At 42.0% G+C, this 20632-nt stretch overlaps 1 protein-coding gene across 1 annotated transcript in view; it reads left to right on the plus strand.

Annotated features, from left to right (window-relative positions):
• Positions 1-20632, plus strand: part of LOC132379690 (uncharacterized) — a 168094-nt gene that overhangs the window by 64779 nt on the left and 82683 nt on the right. Inside the window, exon 5 of the mRNA XM_059947949.1 lies at positions 4602-4652. Coding sequence (XP_059803932.1) covers positions 4602-4652 — 51 coding nt within the window. The remainder of the gene's footprint in view (positions 1-4601; positions 4653-20632) is intronic.

A 20632-nucleotide genomic window follows, 5' to 3' on the forward strand; every position in this document is an offset into this window, starting at 1 on the left:
TGAAATAGGAATGTCAAATACAGTAAACTGTGATATGTTGCTAAGTGTGTCATTAGGAGGAAAGTAGAACAGAGACCTCTCTTTGCTAACAGGACACATAAGTATTGGAGAGTGACCCTTTTTTTCCCTCTGCTGATCATGGAAACAAATAATAGGGAGGAGGGTAAGAAATTTACTGTTGGTTTCTGTCAAAATATGGGTCCAAGAATAATAAACACAAAGTACACTGCAGATGCTGTGGTCAAAGCAACACGTACAACACACTGGAGGAACTCAGCAGGTCAGGCAGCATCTGTGGAACCAAGCAGTCAACATTGACTGCTCGTTTCCATGGATGCTGCCCGACCTGCTGAGTTCCTCCAGTGTGTTGTACGAGTTGCATGGGTCCAAGAATGTATTGATCTTTGATTTCCAGAGAATTGCTTCTGATTTCAAGAGAATCAAACATACAATGTAATGTAACTAGAGTAAGCATTTTAAGCAAACATTTAATTCAACATGCAATCGCTTTAGATACAATCAGCCTACAATGAATGGTTCTGTAAACATCAAAGAGATTTGTACCTAGCTTTAGAAATCCTTGTAGTTGAAACACATGAGAGAAAGATAAATCATGCACACTTTAGGAGAGAGGCCTCAGTTGGTCAGTGTCTATCGTGGAGGATACACACAAGTTGCTGGAGGAACTCAGCAGGCCAGACACCATCTATGAAGAGAGTACAGTCGATGTTTCAGGCCAAAACCCTTCAGCAGAATATTGCATCCAAGCTGTGTGGATATATAAACCAGGACAGCACAATATGGAGAGCAAGCTGTTACACAGGTAGCAAGCTCCCCCTCTCCATGCATCTGTGAACCCAAATGAATGGCAGAGACCTGTACAGTTTGGTACCAATAGTGTTGCAGGTGTTGCCAGTCAGTGTTGAACTCAACTGTCTTAGGGATTCCAGCTCTGGCTTTTTCGCTCGGGAAATACCCCAAAGCCTTCCCCGTGGGCGGGTACAGCCGCAAGGCAGCAGAACTTTGCGATCCGAGTTTTCCTTCTCCTTGATGAGCTGTCTACCACGGCTGATGAGCTCCATCTGCCCAAAGCGACAGGATTTAAGGCACCACTAACCTACCCTTTGTCCCTTCTCCTGTTGGCAGGAATGGTTCTGCCCGGCTTATACTTAATAGCTAAGCCACATTTGAAGGCCAGTCATTAAACTTGGTTCTCAGAGGCTATTTGAGGTGTATGCCATTGGGAGTATGTAGTAGGTAGTGGGAGCTTATCCCCATTATCACCCCGGCTATATCAACCTTAAGGAACCATACTTTATGAGAGGGTTTCTACAGTTGTGTTAAACAAATTGTTATATGTTATGTATTGTCAGCTTTGCTTCAGTTCAGTTCTGAGTTGGTGGGTTCTTGATTCAGACTTCACTTCTAGAGGTTTGACCACAAACACTTATGTTGACATTCCTATAAAATGATTCATAGAAGCATAGAAAACTTACAGCACAATGCAGGTCCTTCAGCCCACAAAGTTGTGCTAAAGATGTCCCTACCTTAGAAATTACTAGGCTTACCCATATCCCTCTATTTTTCTAAGCTCCATGTACCTATCCAAAAGTCTCTTAAAAGACCCTGTTGTATCTGCCTTCACCACCATTGCCAGCAGCCCATTCCACGCACTCACCACTCTCTGCGTAAAAAAACTTACCTCGACATCTCCTCTGTACCAACTCCCCAGCACCTTAAACCTGTATCCTCTTGTGGCAACCATTTCAGCCCTGAGAGAAAGCCTCTGACTATCTGCACGATCAATACCTCTCATTATATACACCTCTATCAGGTCACCTCTCATCCTCCGTCGCTCCAAGGAGAAAAGGCCGAGTTCACTCAACCTGTTTTCATAAGGCATGCTCCCCAATCCAGGCAACATCCTTGTAAATCTGTTCCGCACCCTTTCTATGGCTTCCACATCCTTCCTGTAGTGAGGCGACCAGGACTGAGCACAGTACTCTACGTGGGGTCTGACAAGGGTCCTATATAGCTGCAACATTACCTCTTGGCTCCTGAATTCAATTGCACGATTGATGAAGGCCAATACACCGAATGCATTCTTAACCACAGAGTCAAACTGAGCAGCTGCTTTGAGCATCCTATGGACTCAGACCCCAAGATTCCTCTGATCCTCCATACTGCCAAGATTCTTACCATTAATACTATATTCTGCCTTCATATTTGACCTACCGTAATGAACCACCTCACACTTATCTGGGTTAAACTCCATCTGCCACTTCTCAGCCCAGTTTTGCAATCTATGAATGTCCCTCTGGAACCTCTGACTGCCCTCCACACCATCCATAACAGCTCCAACTTTTGTATCATCAGCGAATTTACTACCCCATCCCTCCACTTCCTCATCCAGGTCATTTATAAAAATCACAAAGAGTAAGGGTCCCAGAACAGATCCCTGAAGCACACCACTGGTCACTGACCTCCGTGCAGAATATGACCCGTCTACAACAACTCTTTGCATTCTGTGAGCAAGCCATTTCTGGATCTTGAATCCCATGCCTCCTTACTTTCTCAATAAGCCTTGCATGGGTACCTTATCAAATGTCTTGCTGAAATCCATATACACTACATCTACTGCTCTTCTTTCATCAATGTGTTTAGTCACATCCTCAAAAAATTCAAACAGGTTGATAAGGCAGGACCTGGCCTTGGCAAAGCCATGCTGGCTATTCCTAATCATATTACACCTCTCAAAATGTTCATAAATCCTGCCTCTCAGGATCTTCTCCATCAACTTACCAGCCACTGAAGAAAGACTCACTGGTCTATAAATCCTGGGATATCTCTACTCCCTTTCTTGAATAAAGGAACAACATCCACAACCTTCCAATCCTCCGGAACCTCTCACGTCCCCATTGGTGATTCAAAGATTGTCGTCAGAGGCTCAGCAATCTTCTCCCTTGCCTCCCACAGTAGCGTGGGGTACATCTCATCTGGTCCCAGCAACTTATCCAACTTGATGCTTTCCAAAAGCTCCAGCACATCCTCTTCCTTAATATCTACATGCTCAAACTTTTCAATCTTTGCAAGTCACTACTACAATCACCAAGATCCTTTTCCATAGTGATTACTGACGTAAAGTATTCATTAAGTTTCTCTGCTATTTCCTCCAGTTCCATACACACTTTCCCACTGTCACACTTGGTAGGTCCTATTCTTTCACATCTTATCCTCTTGCTCTTCACATACTTGTAGAATACCTTGGGGTTTTCCTTAATCCTGCCCGCCAAGACCTTCTCATGGCCAATTCTGGCTCTCCTAATTTCCTTTTTAAGCTCCTTCCTGTTAGCCTTATAATCTTCCAGATCTCTAACGTTACCTAGCTCTCTGAACCTTTTGTCACCTTTTCTTTTCTTCTTGACCAGATTTATTATAGCCTTTGTACACCACGGTTCCTGCACCCTACCATAATTTCCCTGTTTCATTGGAACATACCTATGCAGAACTCCACACAAATATCCCCGAGCATTTGCCAAATTTCTTTCATACGTTTCCCTGAGAACATCTGTTCCCAATTTAAGCTTCCAGTTTCCTGCCTGATAGCCTCATAATTCCCCTTAATCCAATTAAACACTTTTCTAACTTGTATCTGTACCTATCTCTCTTGTAAAGGAGATAGAATTATGATCGCTATCTCCAAAATGCTCTACCACTGAGAGATTTGACACCTGACCAGGTTCATTTCCAATACTAAATCAAGTACTGCCTCTTCTCTTGTAGGCTTATCTACATATTGTGTCTAGAAACCTTCCTGAACACATCTAATAAACTCCACCCTATCTAAATCCCTTGCTCTAGAGAGATTCCAATTGATATTTGGAATTAAAATCTCCCATCACGACAACTCTGTTATTAGTACACCTTTCCAGGATCTGTTTCCGTCTCTGCTCCTTGATATCCCTGTTACTATTGGGCGGCCTATAAAAAACACGCAGTAAAGTTATTGACCCTTCCTGTTCCTAATCTCCACAGAGACACTGTAGACAATCCCTCCATGGCGTCCACTTTTCTGTAGCCGTGGCACTTTTACATTTTGGACCTAACATTTCTTTAAGATTAACATTATCAACTCCACAGTAATTTTTCAAAGAGAATGGTAATTGCTGTCTACCATTTGTTTAAATCAATTATTACAAAAACAGATTTTCCAAGCCTTGTCATATTGTTGCCTGTGGGAGCTAGCAATACAAAAATTGGTGCCATGTTTCCTACATTATCATAGTGAATATATACACTGGAAAACCTCAGCAGATCAGGCACTATCTGTGAAAGAAGCAGCAGCGAATATTTTGGTTCTGAAATTTGAAACTGTTTCTCCTTCGGAGGTGCTGGACATGTCCAACATTTTTTGTTTTTATTTCAGGTAGTTTTAAAGTATTGATTGGCTCTAAAGTGCTATAGATCATTCCCTTCATAGGGACAATATGAATAACCATACTCTGTCAAGAATTAACAAGGAAAATATACAGTCTGAATTTTAAATTGAAGTAATAAAGTTAAAGTAAGCCTTAATGCAAAATAATTCCTATTACTTGCAGAAATGAAGAAGTGGAAGCTATCAGTACTGAACTAAATGATTTAAGAGAGATGTAAGTGCCTATTTCTGTTTTTACCAACTTAATCATCAAGTCCTGTTCATGAATAAAAATATAGGATGATTTTCTTTTCTCTCCCAAAAGTTATAAATGCTTAAAATGAGGAAATATAGTTTTGCTCCAGATCCATTGTTGTTATTTTTTTAGGATGACATTTTAGTTAATTTCAATTTTTACTTTTGTTATTTTTCTTTTACCTTAATAACTAATATCTACATTTTATTCTCACATAATATAATCTCCTTTGCAAATCTCAAATCCAAATTCCAGGAAGAGGGTGGAATTACAACACCATGTAAGTTGATGATAGTTGTGTGACTTTGTTCCTTACTGCCTTGTTTAGGAAGCAAGAGCATGGCAATGCTTTGTTAGTTTCCCCATTTAATGTTGTTCTTTCACTTTTCTTGTTAAAAAGATGTATCTCTGGTAAAATTGAAAAATAGTCTTGAACCAACTTGTATTTATTTATATTTTATTGAGATCCAGCATAAAACAGGCCCTTCTGGCCCTTTGAGTCACACTGCCCAGCTACCCCCTGATTCATAGTAATCCTAGCCTAATCACAGGACAATTTAGTTTAAGATCTGTAGTTGGGAAAATGCTTGAAGCTATCATTAAAGAGGAAATATTAAAGCATCTGGAAAGAAATGGATCCATCAGGCAGATGCAGCATGGATTCAGCAAACAGGCCCTCTGTTTGATAAACTCACTGGAGTTCTTTGGGGATATAACAAGTGCTGTGGATAGAGGGGAACAGATGAATGTTATTTACTTGTATTTCCAGAAAGTGTTCAATAAGGTGCTGCATAAAAGACTTTTCCATAAGATAAGGATGCAGAGAGATCGGGGTGATCTATTAGCATAGATAGAGGATTAGTTAATTAATAGACGGCAGAGAGTTGGGATACATGGATGTTACTCTGGTTGGCAATCAGTGGTGAGCGGTGTGCTGCAGGGGTCAATGCTGGGCCCGCAACTGCTCATGATATATGTTAACAAAATGGAAGAGGGGACCGAGTGTAGTGTATCTAATATTGTTGATGATACTAAACTGACTGGAAAAGCAAATTGTGCAGAAGATACAGAGAGTTTGAAGAGAGATAGGTTAAGCGAGTGGGCAAGGGTCTGGCAGACGGAGTACAATGTTGTTACATGCGAGGTCATTCACTTTGGAAGGAAAAATGAAAGAGCAGATTATTATTTAAATAGTAAAAAAATTGCAGCATGCTGCTCTGTAGAGGGACTTGGGAGTGCTTGTGCATGAATCACAAAAGATTGGTTTGCAGGTGCAGCAGGCTATCAAGAAGGTAAATGGATGTTGGCCTTCATTGGTAGAGGGATTGAATTTAAGAGCAAGGAGGTTATGCTACAACTGTACAGGGTATTGGTGAGGCCACACCTGCAGTACTGCATGCAGTTCCAGTCTCCTTACTTGATTAAGGATATACTGGCTTCGGAGGCTGTGCAGAGGAGGTTCACCAGGTTGATTCCAAAGATGAGGGGGTTAGACTATAAGAAAGATTGAGTCACCTGGGATAGTACTTGCTGGAATTTAGAAGAATGAGAGGAGATCTTATAGAAACATATAAAATTATGAAAGGGATAGATAAGATGGGGCAGGAAAGTTGTTTCCACTGGTAGGTGAGACTAGAACTAAGGGACATAGCCTCAAGATTCTGGGGAGTAGATTTAGGACAGAGATGAAGAGGACCTGCTTTTTCCAGAGAGTGGTGAATCTGTGAAATTCTCTGCCCAATGAAGCGGTGGAGGCTACCTGAGTAAATATATTGAAGACAAGGTTGAATAGATTTATGCATAGTGGGGGAATTAAGGTTTATGGGGAAAAGGCAGGTAGGTGGAGATGAGTTCATGGCCAGATCACCCATGATCTTATTGAATAGCAGAGCAAGCTTGCCAGGCCAGATGGCCTACTTCTGCTTCTATCTCTATTTTCTTATGACCAATTAACCTAGCAACTGATATGTCTTTGGACTGTGGGAAGAAATCAGAGCACTCACAGGAAACCCAAGCAGTCATGGGGAGAACGTACAAAGTTCTTCAGGCAGCAGCAAGAATCTAACCTTGGTTGCTAGTACTGTAAAGCATTGTACTAACTGCTAGGCTACCATGCCACCATACTTAATAACTTCAGGAAATTTTGTTCTTATCACCTGATTAACCTGTCAGCTGCAGATTTTATTTTATTCATGAACAATATATGCTAGCAAAAATAATAAATACTTTAATGGAATTTTAATAATTATAATTTGATTTGCTGTGGTGTTATATTTATGTCAATAATCAGCACAATTTTTGACTCGCTGTGTAATAGAGTAAGGGTTGTTTCCTGAAGTATTTTCCTGTGTTACTAATATATTTGACCACTTGAAATTATGCTTCAATATGTTATGCTTTTGAAACATATGCCTACAAAATTAAAATTTTGCAATATTGTTGTTACATAATTGTTGCCCATTTTGCTTTGCAACAAGAAACAATGAAACCTGCTCTAATCTATTAAAACGCATTTGTGATTAAGTTAAGAAAACTGTATTGGAAATGGGATTAGGCAGAAATATATACAATTAAGTCACTATTTATGGAGGATATTCTTAACTCCTAAGGTAATATGCATAAATTCCTATTAGAAAAATTCTAAAATACCTTCTCCAAAGAAGTTATAATGCATCATCACATTGGCACTAATGACATCGACCGAAAGGGGGATAAGGTCCTGCACAGTGAGTATAGTGAGTTAGAGAAAAGGCTGAAAATCAGGACCTCTAAGGTAGTAATCTCTGGATAGCTCCCAGTATCACACACTAGTCAGGGCAGGAATAGGATGATAGTACAGATGAATGAGTCACTGAGGGAGTGGTGCAAGGGGCAGTGGTTGAGATTTTTTAGTCATTGGGATCTATTCTGGGGAAGGTAAGATCAGTATGAAAAGTACAGACTGCGTCTGAACACAAAGGTGACCAATATCCTTGTAGGCAGGATTGATAGAGCTATTGGGGGGGGGGGGGGAGTTTAAACTAATTTGCCAAGGGTTTGGGAATGATAGGGCGGAGAATGGGACAATTGATATACAAGTTGATTCAGTGTGTAGTGAGACTGTGAGGAAGGACAGGCAGATGATAGGGTAAAATTTCAGTCACTGAAATGAGTTCAAGTGTAACATGGGAGCAAAATTTTAAAGGGTGATGAATACAGAATGGAAGGTGTCAAATTTGAATTCAGACAGTATACAGCATAAGGTAGATGATCTTTCAGCACAGTGAGAGATTGACAGGTATGATGTTGAGGGCATCACTGAGTTGTGGCTGAGAGTTCACAGCTGGGAGTGTAACATACAAGGATACACCTTGTATCGAAAGAGAGGCAGGAAGCAGAGGAGGTAGGGTGGGTGTTGGTAAATTAAATCCTCAAAATGAAGAGACATAGAATCAGAAGATATAGAATCTTTTTGGGTAAAATTAAGAAAAGTTAAGTGTATAAAGACCCGGATGGAGTGATGTACAAATCTCCGAACCGTGGCCAGGATGTGGGATATAAATTACAATGAGAGATAGAAAAGGCATGTAATAAGGGCAATGTTATGATCATTGTTAGGGATTTCAATATGCAGGTAGATTGGGAAACTCAGGTGGATGCTGGATCCCAAGAAAGGGAAATTGTAGAATGCCTATGAGATGACTTTATTGAGCAACTTGTGATTGAGCCCACTTGGGGACAAACAATTCTGATCGGGTGTTGTCTAATGAACTAGATTTGAGTGGGAGCTTAAGGTAAAGATTCCCTTAGGAGAAAGTGATCATAATATGATAGAACTCACCCTGCAGTTTGAGAGGGAGAAGATAAAGTAGGATGTGTCAGCATTACAGTGGAGTAAAGGGAATTACAGTGGTATGAGAGAGGAGTTGCCCAAAGTTGATTGGAAGGTGACACTAACAGGGATGATGGCAGAAGAGTAATGGCTGAAGTTTCTGGGGGCAATTTGGAAGATGCAGGATACATGTATCACAAAAATGAAGACATATTCTAAAGGGAGGGTGAGGGGAAATCAAAGACACTATAAAAGCCCAGGATCTTAAGGCACAAACTAACGGAGATGTGAGTAGACTCACACATGGTGGCTTGGATAACAGACTACTTGACAGACAGACCTCAGTATGTGCAGATGGGAGACTGTAGGTCTGACACGGTGGTCAGCAGCACAGGAGCGCCGCAGGGGACCGTGCTCTCTCTGGTCCTGTTCACCCTGTACACATCAGACTTCCAATATAACTCGGGGTCCTGCCATGTGCAGAAGTTCGCTGATGACACGGCCATAGTGGGGTGTGTCAGGAATGGTCAGGAGGAAGAGTATAGGAAACTGATACAGGACTTTGAGATATGGTGCAACTCAAACTACCTGCGTCTCAATATCACCAAGACCAAGGAGATGGTGGTGGACTTTAGGAGATCTAGGCCTCATATGGAGCCAGTGATCATTAATGGAGAATGTGTGGAGCAGGTTAAGACCTACAAGTATCTGGGAGTGCAGTTAGACGAGAAGCTAGACTGGACTGCCAACACAGATGCCCTGTGCAGGAAAGCACAGAGTCGACTGTACTTCCTCAGAAGGCTGGCGTCATTCAATGTTTGTAGTGAGATGCTGAAGATGTTCTATCGGTCAGTTGTGGAGAGCGCCCTCTTCTTTGTGGTGGCGTGCTGGGGAGGCAGCATTAAGAAGAGGAACGCCTCACGTCTTAATAAGCTGGTAAGGAAGGCGGGCTCTGTCGTGGGCACAGAACTGGAGAGTATGACATCGGTGGCAGAGCGGAGGGCGCTGAGTAGGCTACAGTCAATCATGGAAAACCCTGAACATCCTCTGCCCAGCACCATCCAGAGACAGAGAAGCAGCTTCAGCGGCAGGTTGCTGTCAATGCAATGCTCCTCAGACAGGATGAAGAGATCATTACTCCCCAACGCCATTTGGCTCTACAATTCAACCACCAGGGGCAAGACATGTTAAGTGCCGGGGTTAGGACTGAGCTTAAGTTACCACTCAATGCACTTTAGTAAACTATTTAAGAACTTTTTAAAAGCTATTTATTAATGCTTTTTGGGAGGGTGATTTTAGATGCATATCATATTTATACTGAGTTAAATACTGTATGTAATTAGTTTTGCTATAATAAGTGTATGGGACACTGGAAAAATGTTGAATTTCCCCTTGGGGATGAATAAAGTATCTATCTATCTATCTATCTATCAAAAAAGAGAACATATAATACAGCAAAAAATACTGGGAACTTAGGGGATTGGGAAGCTTTGAAGAACTAACAGATGGCAACTAAAAAGCATAAAGAGAGAAGATGAAATATGAAGGTGAGCTAGCCAAGAAATATCTGAGGATACCAAAAGCTTTTTCAGATATATAAAGAGGTGAGCATGGATATTGGACCGCCAGAAAATGTCGCTGAAGAGGTAGAAATAGGGGACAAAGAATGGTTGATGAACTTAATAAATATTTTGTGTCTGTCTTCACTGTGGCAAACACTAGCAGCATGCCAGAAACTTGAGAGTATCAGGGGACAGAAGTGATTGCAGTTGCTGTTACAAAGGAGAAGGTGTTTGGGAAGCTAAAATATCTGAACATTGATAATCCACCTGGACCAGATGCACTATACCCAGGGTTCTGAAAGAGGGAGCTGAAGAGATTGTGGAGGCATTAGTAATGATCTTTCAAGAAACACTAGATTACGGAATGGTTCTGGATGACTGAAAAATTGCAAATGTCAGTGTGTTCTTTAAAAAGGGAGGGAGGCAGAAGAAAAGAGTTATAGGCTAGTTAGCCTGAGCTTAGTGGTTGGGAAGATGTTAGATTTCATTGTTAAGGATGAGGTTTTGAAGGACTTGGAGGCACATGATAAAGTAAGCTAAAGTCAGCATGGTTTTCTTAAGGAGAAATCTTGCCTGGCAAATTCCTGAGGAAATAACAAAGATAGACAAAGGAGTATTGGTGGATGTTGGGTACTTGGACTTTCAGAAGGCCTTTGAAAAGGTGCCACACACAAGGCTACTTAACGTGATTAGAACCCATGACATTACAGCTAAGATATTACCATGGACAGAAGATTAGCTGACTAGCAGGATGCAAAAAGTCAAAATAAAGGTGGCCTTTTCTGGTTGGCTGGCAGTGACTAGTGGGGTTGGTATTGGGACTGCTTCTTTTCAAGTTTAGGTCAACAATTTAGATCACAGAATTAATGGCTTTGTGGCTAAGTTTGCAGCTAATACAAAGATAGGAGAGGCAGGTAGTGTTGAGGAAGTAGGGAGCCTGAATAAGGAATTGGACAGATTGGGAGGATAGGCAGAGAAGTGGCAGATGCAGTATAGTGTAAGGAAGTATATTAAGTGGGCTTTCAAAGACTATTCTTCAAGGAGTGGTGCAGGGGAAAAGAAAAAAGGGCAAATAGAGGAAGAAATGGGCAGACAGCATTGCAGCGTGGACCGGAGAGAGCTTGGCCGCAACCCAGGCAGTCGCCCACAAATGGTGAAAGATGGAGGCAACTGGTGCAGTGCTTATCCGTACAGCGCTCCCTATGACCCTGGAGGGTTGTGGGATCCGTAACCGTAACTGTAGTCCTTTGTTCCTCTAGGACTTGGTGTAGCTCTTATGTAGTTCTTGTGCAAAAGGATTGTGTATTTAGTGTACTATCGAACATACCGTATAACCATATAACAATTACAGCACGGAAACAAGCCATCTCGGCCCTTCTAGTCCATGCTGAACGCTTACTCTCATCTAGTCCCACTTACCTGCACTCAGCCCATAACCCTCCATTCCTTTCCTGTCCTTATACCTATCCAATTTTTTTTTTAAATGACAAAATCGAACCTGTCTCTACCAGTTCTACTGGAAGCTCGTTCCACACAGCTACCATTCTCTGAGTAAAGAAGTGCCCTCTCGTCTTACCCTTAAACTTTTGCCTCTTAACTCTCAACTCATGTCCTCTTGTTTGAATCTCCCCTACTCACAATTGAAAAAGCATATCCACGTCAACTCTATCTATCCCCCTCATAATTTTAAATACCTGTATAAAATCCCCCCTCAACCTTCTACGCTCCAAAGAATAAAGACCTAACTTGTTCAGCCTTTCTCTGTAACTTAGGTACTGAAACCCAGGTAACATTCTAGTAAATCTTCTCTGTACTCTATTTTGTTGACATCTTTCCTATAATTTGGTGACCAGAACTGTACACAATACTCCAGATTTGACCTCATCAATGTCTTGTACAATTTTAGCATTACATCCCAACTCCTATACTTAATGCTCTGATTTATAAAGGCCAGCATACCAAAAGCTTTCTTCACCACCCTATCCACATGAGATTCCACCTTCAGGGAACTATGCACCAATATTCCTAGATCACTCTGTTCTACTGCATTCCTCAATGCCTTACCATTTACCATGCATGTCCTATTTTGATTAGTCCTACCAAAATGTAGCACCTCACACTTATCAGCATTAAACTCTATCTGCCATCTTTCAGCCCACTCTTCTAACTGGCCTAAATCTCTCTGCAAGCTTTGAAGACCTACTTCATTACCCACAACGCCACCTATCTTAGTATCATCTGTATACTTACTAATCCAATTTACCACCCCTTCAGCATACTTCAGCACAGTGTTTTTTTTCATTAGACTAGCAATCCAGTCTGGTTGTGTAATCTGGAGGAACATTTAAGATCCATCAGGGCAGCCATGGGACCTATAAAATCTATAAAACCTGCCTCCAGACAAATCATTTTCTGAATTTATTGCAAACGAGTCTATGGAAGTCTTTGGCCTCTTGCATTGTTCCAGTGACACCCGTTGTAAATTTGTTGAACAGCATCTCATTTTCCATCAATAATTGAGCAAAACATTCAGTTGTAATAAACCATCAAATAGAACAATACAGGCAAGAGCTGTTTAAGAAGATAAGTAACCATCCTAAGATTGAATGAAGGTGATCAATAATGCATAATGCCATCTATTTGGGGACTCTCAAATCCCTTGAATGGAAATAGCAACTGCAAAATAGCAGTTGATGTTATAGTGAGGTAATCAGATCACCTCTTTTCCTCCCACTTACAGATGGAAAACATTAGAAGGATTTCTTTATAGATGACAAGGGTACCTTGTAGTGCCTCAGATCAATTGAGCATGCCATTAAAGAGAAGAGATAAGCTCCTTTGTCTTTGAAGTAGCAGCATTGGAAACACAGTTGGCATTAAGACAGGTTACAGACACATTGCAAGCTAGACTAGAGAAATATTGAGCCTTTTGCCCTACTCCAGTGAGGACAACTTAAATATCATATTCCTTCTCTCTATTTTGAAACCCAATGGAGTCAGCATTAAATTTAACATCATTATTTTACCATCCTTTCCAGTTTATGTCAGAACTAAGTTCTGATGTGTGGTCATCAACTCATTAATTCTGTTTATTCTCCTCTTAGATTCTCCTTTCCTGCAGATTTCTAGCAACTCCAGTGAATTGTAAACACAAAGTATACTGCAGATGCTGTGGTCAAATCAACACATACAAATGAGCTGGATGAACTCAGCAAGTCAGGCAGCATCCGTCGAAATGAGCAGTCAACGTTTCGGGCCGAGACCTTTACAAAGGGTCTTGGCCCAAAACATTGACTGCTCATTTCAATGGATGCTGCCCAACCTGCTGAGTTCATCCAGCTTGTTTGTATCCAGTGAATTGTATCTGCACAAGTATTGGTTTTTTTTATTTCTTTCTCCTCTGTCTTCACTTATATTTCTTCATTTGCACATCCTCCAGATATGCCTTCAACACCCCGTGTTAACGAGTTCACAACAATTTACCTCACACTCTGTCTAAGTCTCCGCTCCTCCTTCCTTCTTTGCAGTTTAAAACATATTTCTTTTAAGGCATTTGCTTGATCTGAGATAGTAAATCCTTTTCTCTCTATGAGCTGCTGTCTGACCTGCAATTTTTGTTTATTACTAGATATCCATCATTAATTTTTTGATTTATTTTTATTCCTGCAGAAGTTTTTATTTGAGTTTCATGCTTCAAAATTTAGCACTGAATTAGTAATCAGATGCATCCTGGTCATTTAGCTTTTGGTTATGAAGAATAATGTCCAATCTTTTCAGATCTTCACATCAAATTGAAAGTTATCTATCACTGCTCTCAGGTATTATATTGGAAGGTTTTGTAACATATTTTGATTGTATTATTATGGACTTAGCTGGTTAGAATACTTCAAAGTTGTTTTCACTTCAAAGTCTTTGTAGTGCCTGAAGATATTTCTGGTCTTTTAAAGGATTCTGACACTACAAATTTTCATTATGTGAATTCTTCAGGCAAGGAACATATTCAAGAAATGAGTACGCCCAACACCAGCTGCAGGGAGAGCAAGCAGAAAGAAGCACGCTTTGAGAAACTCTATCCTGCCAAACAGAGGATGGAGATATAAGAGAAAATATGTACACTTTTCTAAAGAGACTGCATTCATCTAGGAAGTCATAATGTATCAAAACTAGGGTCAGAGTCAAGTTCATTGTCATATGAACAAGATTGTGTGCATGAAAAGCTTGCAGCAGCATTATAAACACAGCTTCATATAAGCTCACAAGAAAAATGTTCACAAATTATGCATTATTTTTACAAGAAAGAACACAATTAGTACAAAAAAAGCCAATTTTAGTTCAAAATAATAAAAGTGATAATAGTGTTGCTGAACTGTAGTGTTATGCATTTGCTACTTGGTTCAAGAACCAAATAGTTGAAGGAAAGTTGCCATCTTTGAACCTGATTGGCTGGGACTTCAGTCTTCTTTACCTCTTGCCTAATGATTGCTGTGAAAAGATGGCATGCCCCAGATGGTGGGGCTCTTTGATTTTGGATGCTGCCTTCTTGACATGATGCCTCACATAGACACTACCAATTATGTGGAGGGATATGTACTGGGTAGGGTCCACTACTTGCTGCAGCATCTGATCCCAACCCTCATGCACTTGAATTGCCGTATTTACCCACAATTAATTAGCACAGTTAGAACATTAAGACTTCTTTGCAAGAAGTCTGTGAGTGGGTTCAAAACAATGGCATTCTTTATGTCCTGAAACTTCAGGCTGTTAGATGATTCATGATGGAGTTTCCAAATAGTGTCCCAAATCTTAGCTCTTTAGTCAATATTTGGTCTCAGGCAAGTCTGAAGTTAGCTGGTTCTGGAAAAAATCCAAACTTGGGCATCTTTGAAAAGGATATTGCTGAGTAAATGATGTTTTATTGTGTGGTTGTTGACATCTTCCCTCCATAGACTGGATTGAGAGATGAACAGTACAGTAAATCATCATATTGGGTCTAATCTGCATTTTATGAGAAATCTTCTGCATGGATGAATAAATAAATTATGATTAGACTCATACTGATTAGAATAGATTAAACAGTCCAACAATCATCAACAAAATGGCAAAGCCACCATTGAAATAATTACAAGTGGCAAATACTCACTAATACAATCCAACAGCCTAACTGTCCAACAATCCAATAGTCCATCAGGGCTTATTTCCAACAAAATAGAGTCTAGCCTCTAACCTTTGCTTTGCCACTGATTCTGCCACTGTCAATAACCAGAGGCTGTGCATCCAGGAATGACTGTCTCATCAACAAACTCTTCAATACAATGAGGTCTTTCCACCAAAATCAGAAGTGTGAGGGAATACCCTCCACTTGCCTGATGAGCATGTGCCAATCATTCTCAAGAATTTCAACATCATCCAGCATGAAGAAGCATGCATAGTTGGTACCTCTGGAAATTTCCATGAACACTCATTCTCTCCATCAGTGTACACAGAGCTTGCAGTTTGGTCCATTCTATAGTTACTAGCTCACCTGTCCCAGCAGCATTTCCCACACTGGCAACTTCAACCATCTAAACAAAAGATACGGACAATGGGCACATGGGGATACCATCATCAGAGGGTTCCCTCACACCATCAAGACTTGGAAAATGTATTATTATTACCTCTTCACTAGACTTAAATCTAAACCTCTGTACTTGATGGTTCCATGAAGTATCTTCCCTAGAAGGACTACAGTGTATAAAAAAATACGTATACAATGCTGGAAGAACTCAGCAGGTCAGGCAGCATCCGTGAGAAAAGAGTAGCCAACGTTTCGGGCCGAGACCCTTCATCAGGAATGGTGGGGGGAAGAGAGGGCCGAAGCCCAGTAATAGAGATAGGGGAGGGGGTAGGGCCTAGAGGCGCCTGGTGGAAAACCAATCAGAGGAAAGATAAAGGGGGGAGGGGGAGGGGATAAGCATGAAAGAACTGTAGAGATAAAGAAGCAGAAAGTTGAAAGGGGAGAGAGGCAGAGAGAGACCTGGGATAGGGGAAGGGGGAGGGGGAGGGAATTACCAGAAATTGGAGAACTCAATGTTCATACCACCAGGCTGGAGGCTACCCAGATGGTAGATGAGGTGTTGCTCCTCCAAGCTGAGCTTGGCCTCATCATGGCAGTAGAGGAGGCCATGTATGGACATATCTAGATGGGAATGAGAGGCAGAGTTGAAGTGGGTGGCAACCGGGTGGTCCTGTCCATTGTGACGGACGGAGCGTAGGTGCTCGACGAAGCGGTTCCCTAATCTGCATCGGGTCTCGCTGATGTAGAGGAGGCTGCAACGGGAGCACCGGATGCATAGACAACTCCAGCAGACTCGCAGGTGAAGTGTTGCCTCAACTGGAAGGACTGTCTGGGGCCCGGAATGGTGGTAAGGGGGGAGGTGTAGGGACAGGTATAGCATTTGCACTTGCAGGGATAAGTGCCAGGTGGGAATTCTGTGGGGAGGGACGTGTGGACCAGGTAGTCGCGGAGGGAACGATGCCTGCGAAAAGCTGAGAGGGGTAGGGAGGGGTCCTTGGTGGTGGGGTCCTGTTGAAGGTGACGGAAGTTGCGGATGATAATATGCTGGATCCGGAGGCTGGTGGGGTGGTAGGTGAGGACAAGGGGAACCCTATCCCCGTTGTGGTGACAGGAGGATGGGTTAAGGGCTAAAGTGCGGGAAGTGGAGGAGATGAGGGTGAGGGCATCTTTGATGACGCCAGAAGGGAAACCAAGCCTGGTGGTATGAAGAGCAAACATGAGGAAATCTGCAGATGCTGGAAATTCAAACAGTACACACAAAATGCTGGTAGAACACTGCAGGCTAGGCAGCATCTATAGGGAGAAGCGATGTCGTGACGAAGGGTCTTGGCCCGAAACGTCGACATCGCTTCTCCCTATAGATGCTGCCTAGCCTGCAGTGTTCTACCAGCATTTTGCTGGTGGTATGAACATTGATTTATCCAATTTATGCTAATTCCCTCCCCCTCCCCCTTCCCCTATCCCAGGTCCCTCTCTGCCTCTCTCCCCTTTTAACTTTCTGCTTCTTTATCTCTACAGTTCTTTCATGCTTATCCCCTCCCCCTCCCCTTTATCTTTCCTCTGATTGGTTTTCCACCTGGCGCCTCTAGGCCCTACCCCCTCCCCTATCTCTATTACTGGGCTTCGGCCCTCTCTTTCCCCCCATTCCTGATGAAGGTTCTCGGCCCGAAGCGTTGGCTACTCTTTTCTCACGGATGCTGCCTGACTTGCTGAGTTCTTCCAGCATTGTGCACGTATTCTTTGATCCACAGCATCTGCAGTTGTATTTTTGTATTTTAATGTATAAAAAAGACAGTTTACCTCCAACTTCTCAAAAGCAATAAGGGATGGGCACAAGTTTTTTGCCCCTCTCAAGTTGCCCTAAAGCAGCTGTTAAGATGACCTTCTTTAACTACTGCAGTCACTTAGACTAAGGTTACCTCTGTCTTCGGCATTGTCCCTAAGAAAATAGGGACCCTTGTCTCCAATGCTGACCCTAGCTTAGAGGAAAACACAATGCACTACATTACTAGACCTCTGATCTTCACAATAACATTTAAAAAAACATTTTGTGATTTATTTTCATTCCATTGTAATTATTACCCAAGGCAATACAGTAGTATACATCAAAAGTTTTTCAATAGGCAACATCAGGATAATGCAAAAATTCAATTTTGTCATGCTTTTAGGATGTGTGAAACCACAATAGTTATCACGTCAAATCAATGCAGTCATTATAATGCATACATAAAAACTGTGGGCAATAAGTGGGCACAATCAAAGTAAAATTGAAAATCACTATTTTTACTGTATGTATATCAATACCATTTAGTCTTTATTTTCTGGCAGGAACATAGAGTATATGGTTCTTTTGTTGAAGTCAGTTGGTAGAGCATTTGCTAACAAAAAGGTATTAGGTGAAGGTCATTTCAGAGCATGTGGGGAACTTGAAAACCAAAATAAAAAAAAACTGTCAACCCAATGCAGAGTTTGGGGAAGCTACTGTAGGTCTTTGTCTAGAAACTGGATTTTGAAATGTAATCTTACTTATTTCTGGCATGCAAAAGCATTGGCACTAGTATTAAATCAAGTCCCCTGTAAAATGCCTTGCAAATTGTCAAAAATTGCATGAAACAACAGTAGAGCCATGTGCATTCAGAAAGGAATACTAATATAGGATTTTTTTACTAATCTTTACTGGACCTCTTTCAGTTCAGCCTCCATAGAACATAGAGCATTACAGTAGACAAGCGCTTCAGTCGACAAGGACAAGAATCAAATAACAATATGTCACTCACATGAGAAAATCTGCAGAGGCTCGAAATCCAAGCAACACACACAAAATGCTGGAGGAACTCAGCAGATCAGGCAGTATCTGTGGAAAAGTAAACAGTCGCTGTTTCGGGCCAAGACCATTCATTAAGACTAGAAGAAAAGATGAGGTCAAAGTAAGAAGGTGGGGGTAAGGGACAAAGAAGTATAAAGTGGTAGGTGATAAGTGGAACTGGGAGGGGAGAAGGGTGAAGTAAAGAGCTGGGAAGTAGATTGGTGAAAGAGATAAAGGGCTGGTGTAGGTGTAATTTGACGGGAGAGTGTAGAATACCATGGAAGAAAGAGAAGGAGAAGGAGCACCAGAGGGAGGTGATGCACAGTTAAGGAGGTAACAGCAAAGGATGGTGGGATGGAGATACATCTCTATCAAAGGAGGTGCAAGGCTTTCCTTCTCTCTGCTAGCATACAAGTCAGCCCTGGGCAAGGTATAGCACCTCCACAGCTCCCCATTCAGGGTCATGTGAGACCGTGGTAGCAGGTTGTATGGTTGTATGAGCAGTTGGTGCATACCACAAGTCCTGGATATGTGACCACTGATGCTAGGCAGGTACTTTTTGAAGAATATTGATAATGGCTGGTGTCACCTGTCTCAAAATGTCAACTGTTTACTGTTCTTCATATATGCAGTCTGACCTGTTGAATTCCTCCAGCATTTTGTGTGCATTGTTTGGATTTCCAGCATCTGCAGATTTTGTGTTGTTCGTGGAGGCAATGGCAATTCACTTCTGTAGAAAAATTTGCCAAGAACAATCATAGTCAAAAGACCATGATTGCCCACATCATACAACATGGCATGTAATGAACAAACTGTACCTCCCAATAACTTTACAGCACAATGATCCAAAAGGCACTGGCCTTAAAATACATAGAGCCAAAGCAGCTACACAGTAGCACATCCAGAGAGGCCAGAGGCAACAGGGAGAGGAATTCATCTCTTATGTTCATTTATAGAGCTTGCAGACTCTTGTCAAAGAGATACATACCAGGATGATCAGAGAGTCATTCAGACCCTTGGAGAGAGGAGACTAGCTGCTTGGGCAACTGCTGGTCTTCCATGCAACCTTGCCCAGGCCTGTGCTCTGAAGCAAGACTTTCCAGCCACAGATCCATGGTCTCGAGAGACTAATGGATGCTGTCATCAAAGGGTGATCAGAGAGACATGCAGACCCTCGTTACAGATACATTAAAGGGTGATGTCGTGTGGCTTAGCCACTAAGCCCGGCGGAACTGTTTCTACCGACAGGAGAAGGGGCAAAGGTGGGTCCTGGCGCCGTAAAACCAGTGCTTCGGGTAGATGGAGCTCGACAACCTGGGAAGGCAGTCTATCTAAGAGAGGGAAATTCTGATTTCGAACCGCTGCTGCCTTGCAGCCATACCCCCTTATGAGAAAGGCTTCACGAGTAAACCCTGTGGACAAATCCAGATCTGGAGTCCCTAAGGCAGTCCAGCATTGCCTTCAACCTCGCTCTGGCAACTCCTGCAACGTCACTGGTGCCAAGCTGTATCGGCTCTTGCCCTTCCCTTGGACAACAGTCCCTTGGCATGGAGAGAGGAGAATAGCTGCTTGGGCAACTGCTGGTCTTCCATGCAACCTTGCCCAGGCCTGTGCCCTGAAGCAAGACTTTCCAGGCACAGATCCATGGTCTCAAGAGACTAATGGATGCTGTCATCAAAGGGTGATCAGAGAGTCATGCAGACCCTCGTTAGAGATACATTCGAGGGTGATCATAGAGTCATGCAGACTCTTGTTAGAGATACATTCCAGGGTGATCACAGAGTCATGTAGACTCTTATTAGAGATACATTCCAGGGTGATCACAGAGTCATGCAGACTCTTGTCAAAAAGATACATTCCAAGGTAATCATCAAGCTGTGCAGACCCTCATTAAAGATACATTCCTTGGAGATTATGAGAGCCTAATACGAAGTGGCTACAAGATTCCTTCACAGGAGAAAATCCTGGGCAATGGTGCAATTCCATATCCTTATGACAAATGCTTGAGTGATCTACAACCACTTTATACCAATTACCTTAGTACGTTAACAACATTTAATGTGTATTTGGATAGACAGATGGACAGGATAAGTTTCAGGGCTATGGACCTAGCATGGGCAAATGGGACTGGGTTAGATGGTTGATCGGCCTGTTTCTGTACTGCTTGACTGTATAACTGTAAAATGGACCTTAAAACATGAACAATGGACTTGTATCTTTTACTTA

This window comes from Hypanus sabinus, chromosome 22 (assembly GCF_030144855.1).
Source record: "Hypanus sabinus isolate sHypSab1 chromosome 22, sHypSab1.hap1, whole genome shotgun sequence".
Lineage (NCBI taxonomy): Eukaryota > Metazoa > Chordata > Chondrichthyes > Myliobatiformes > Dasyatidae > Hypanus > Hypanus sabinus.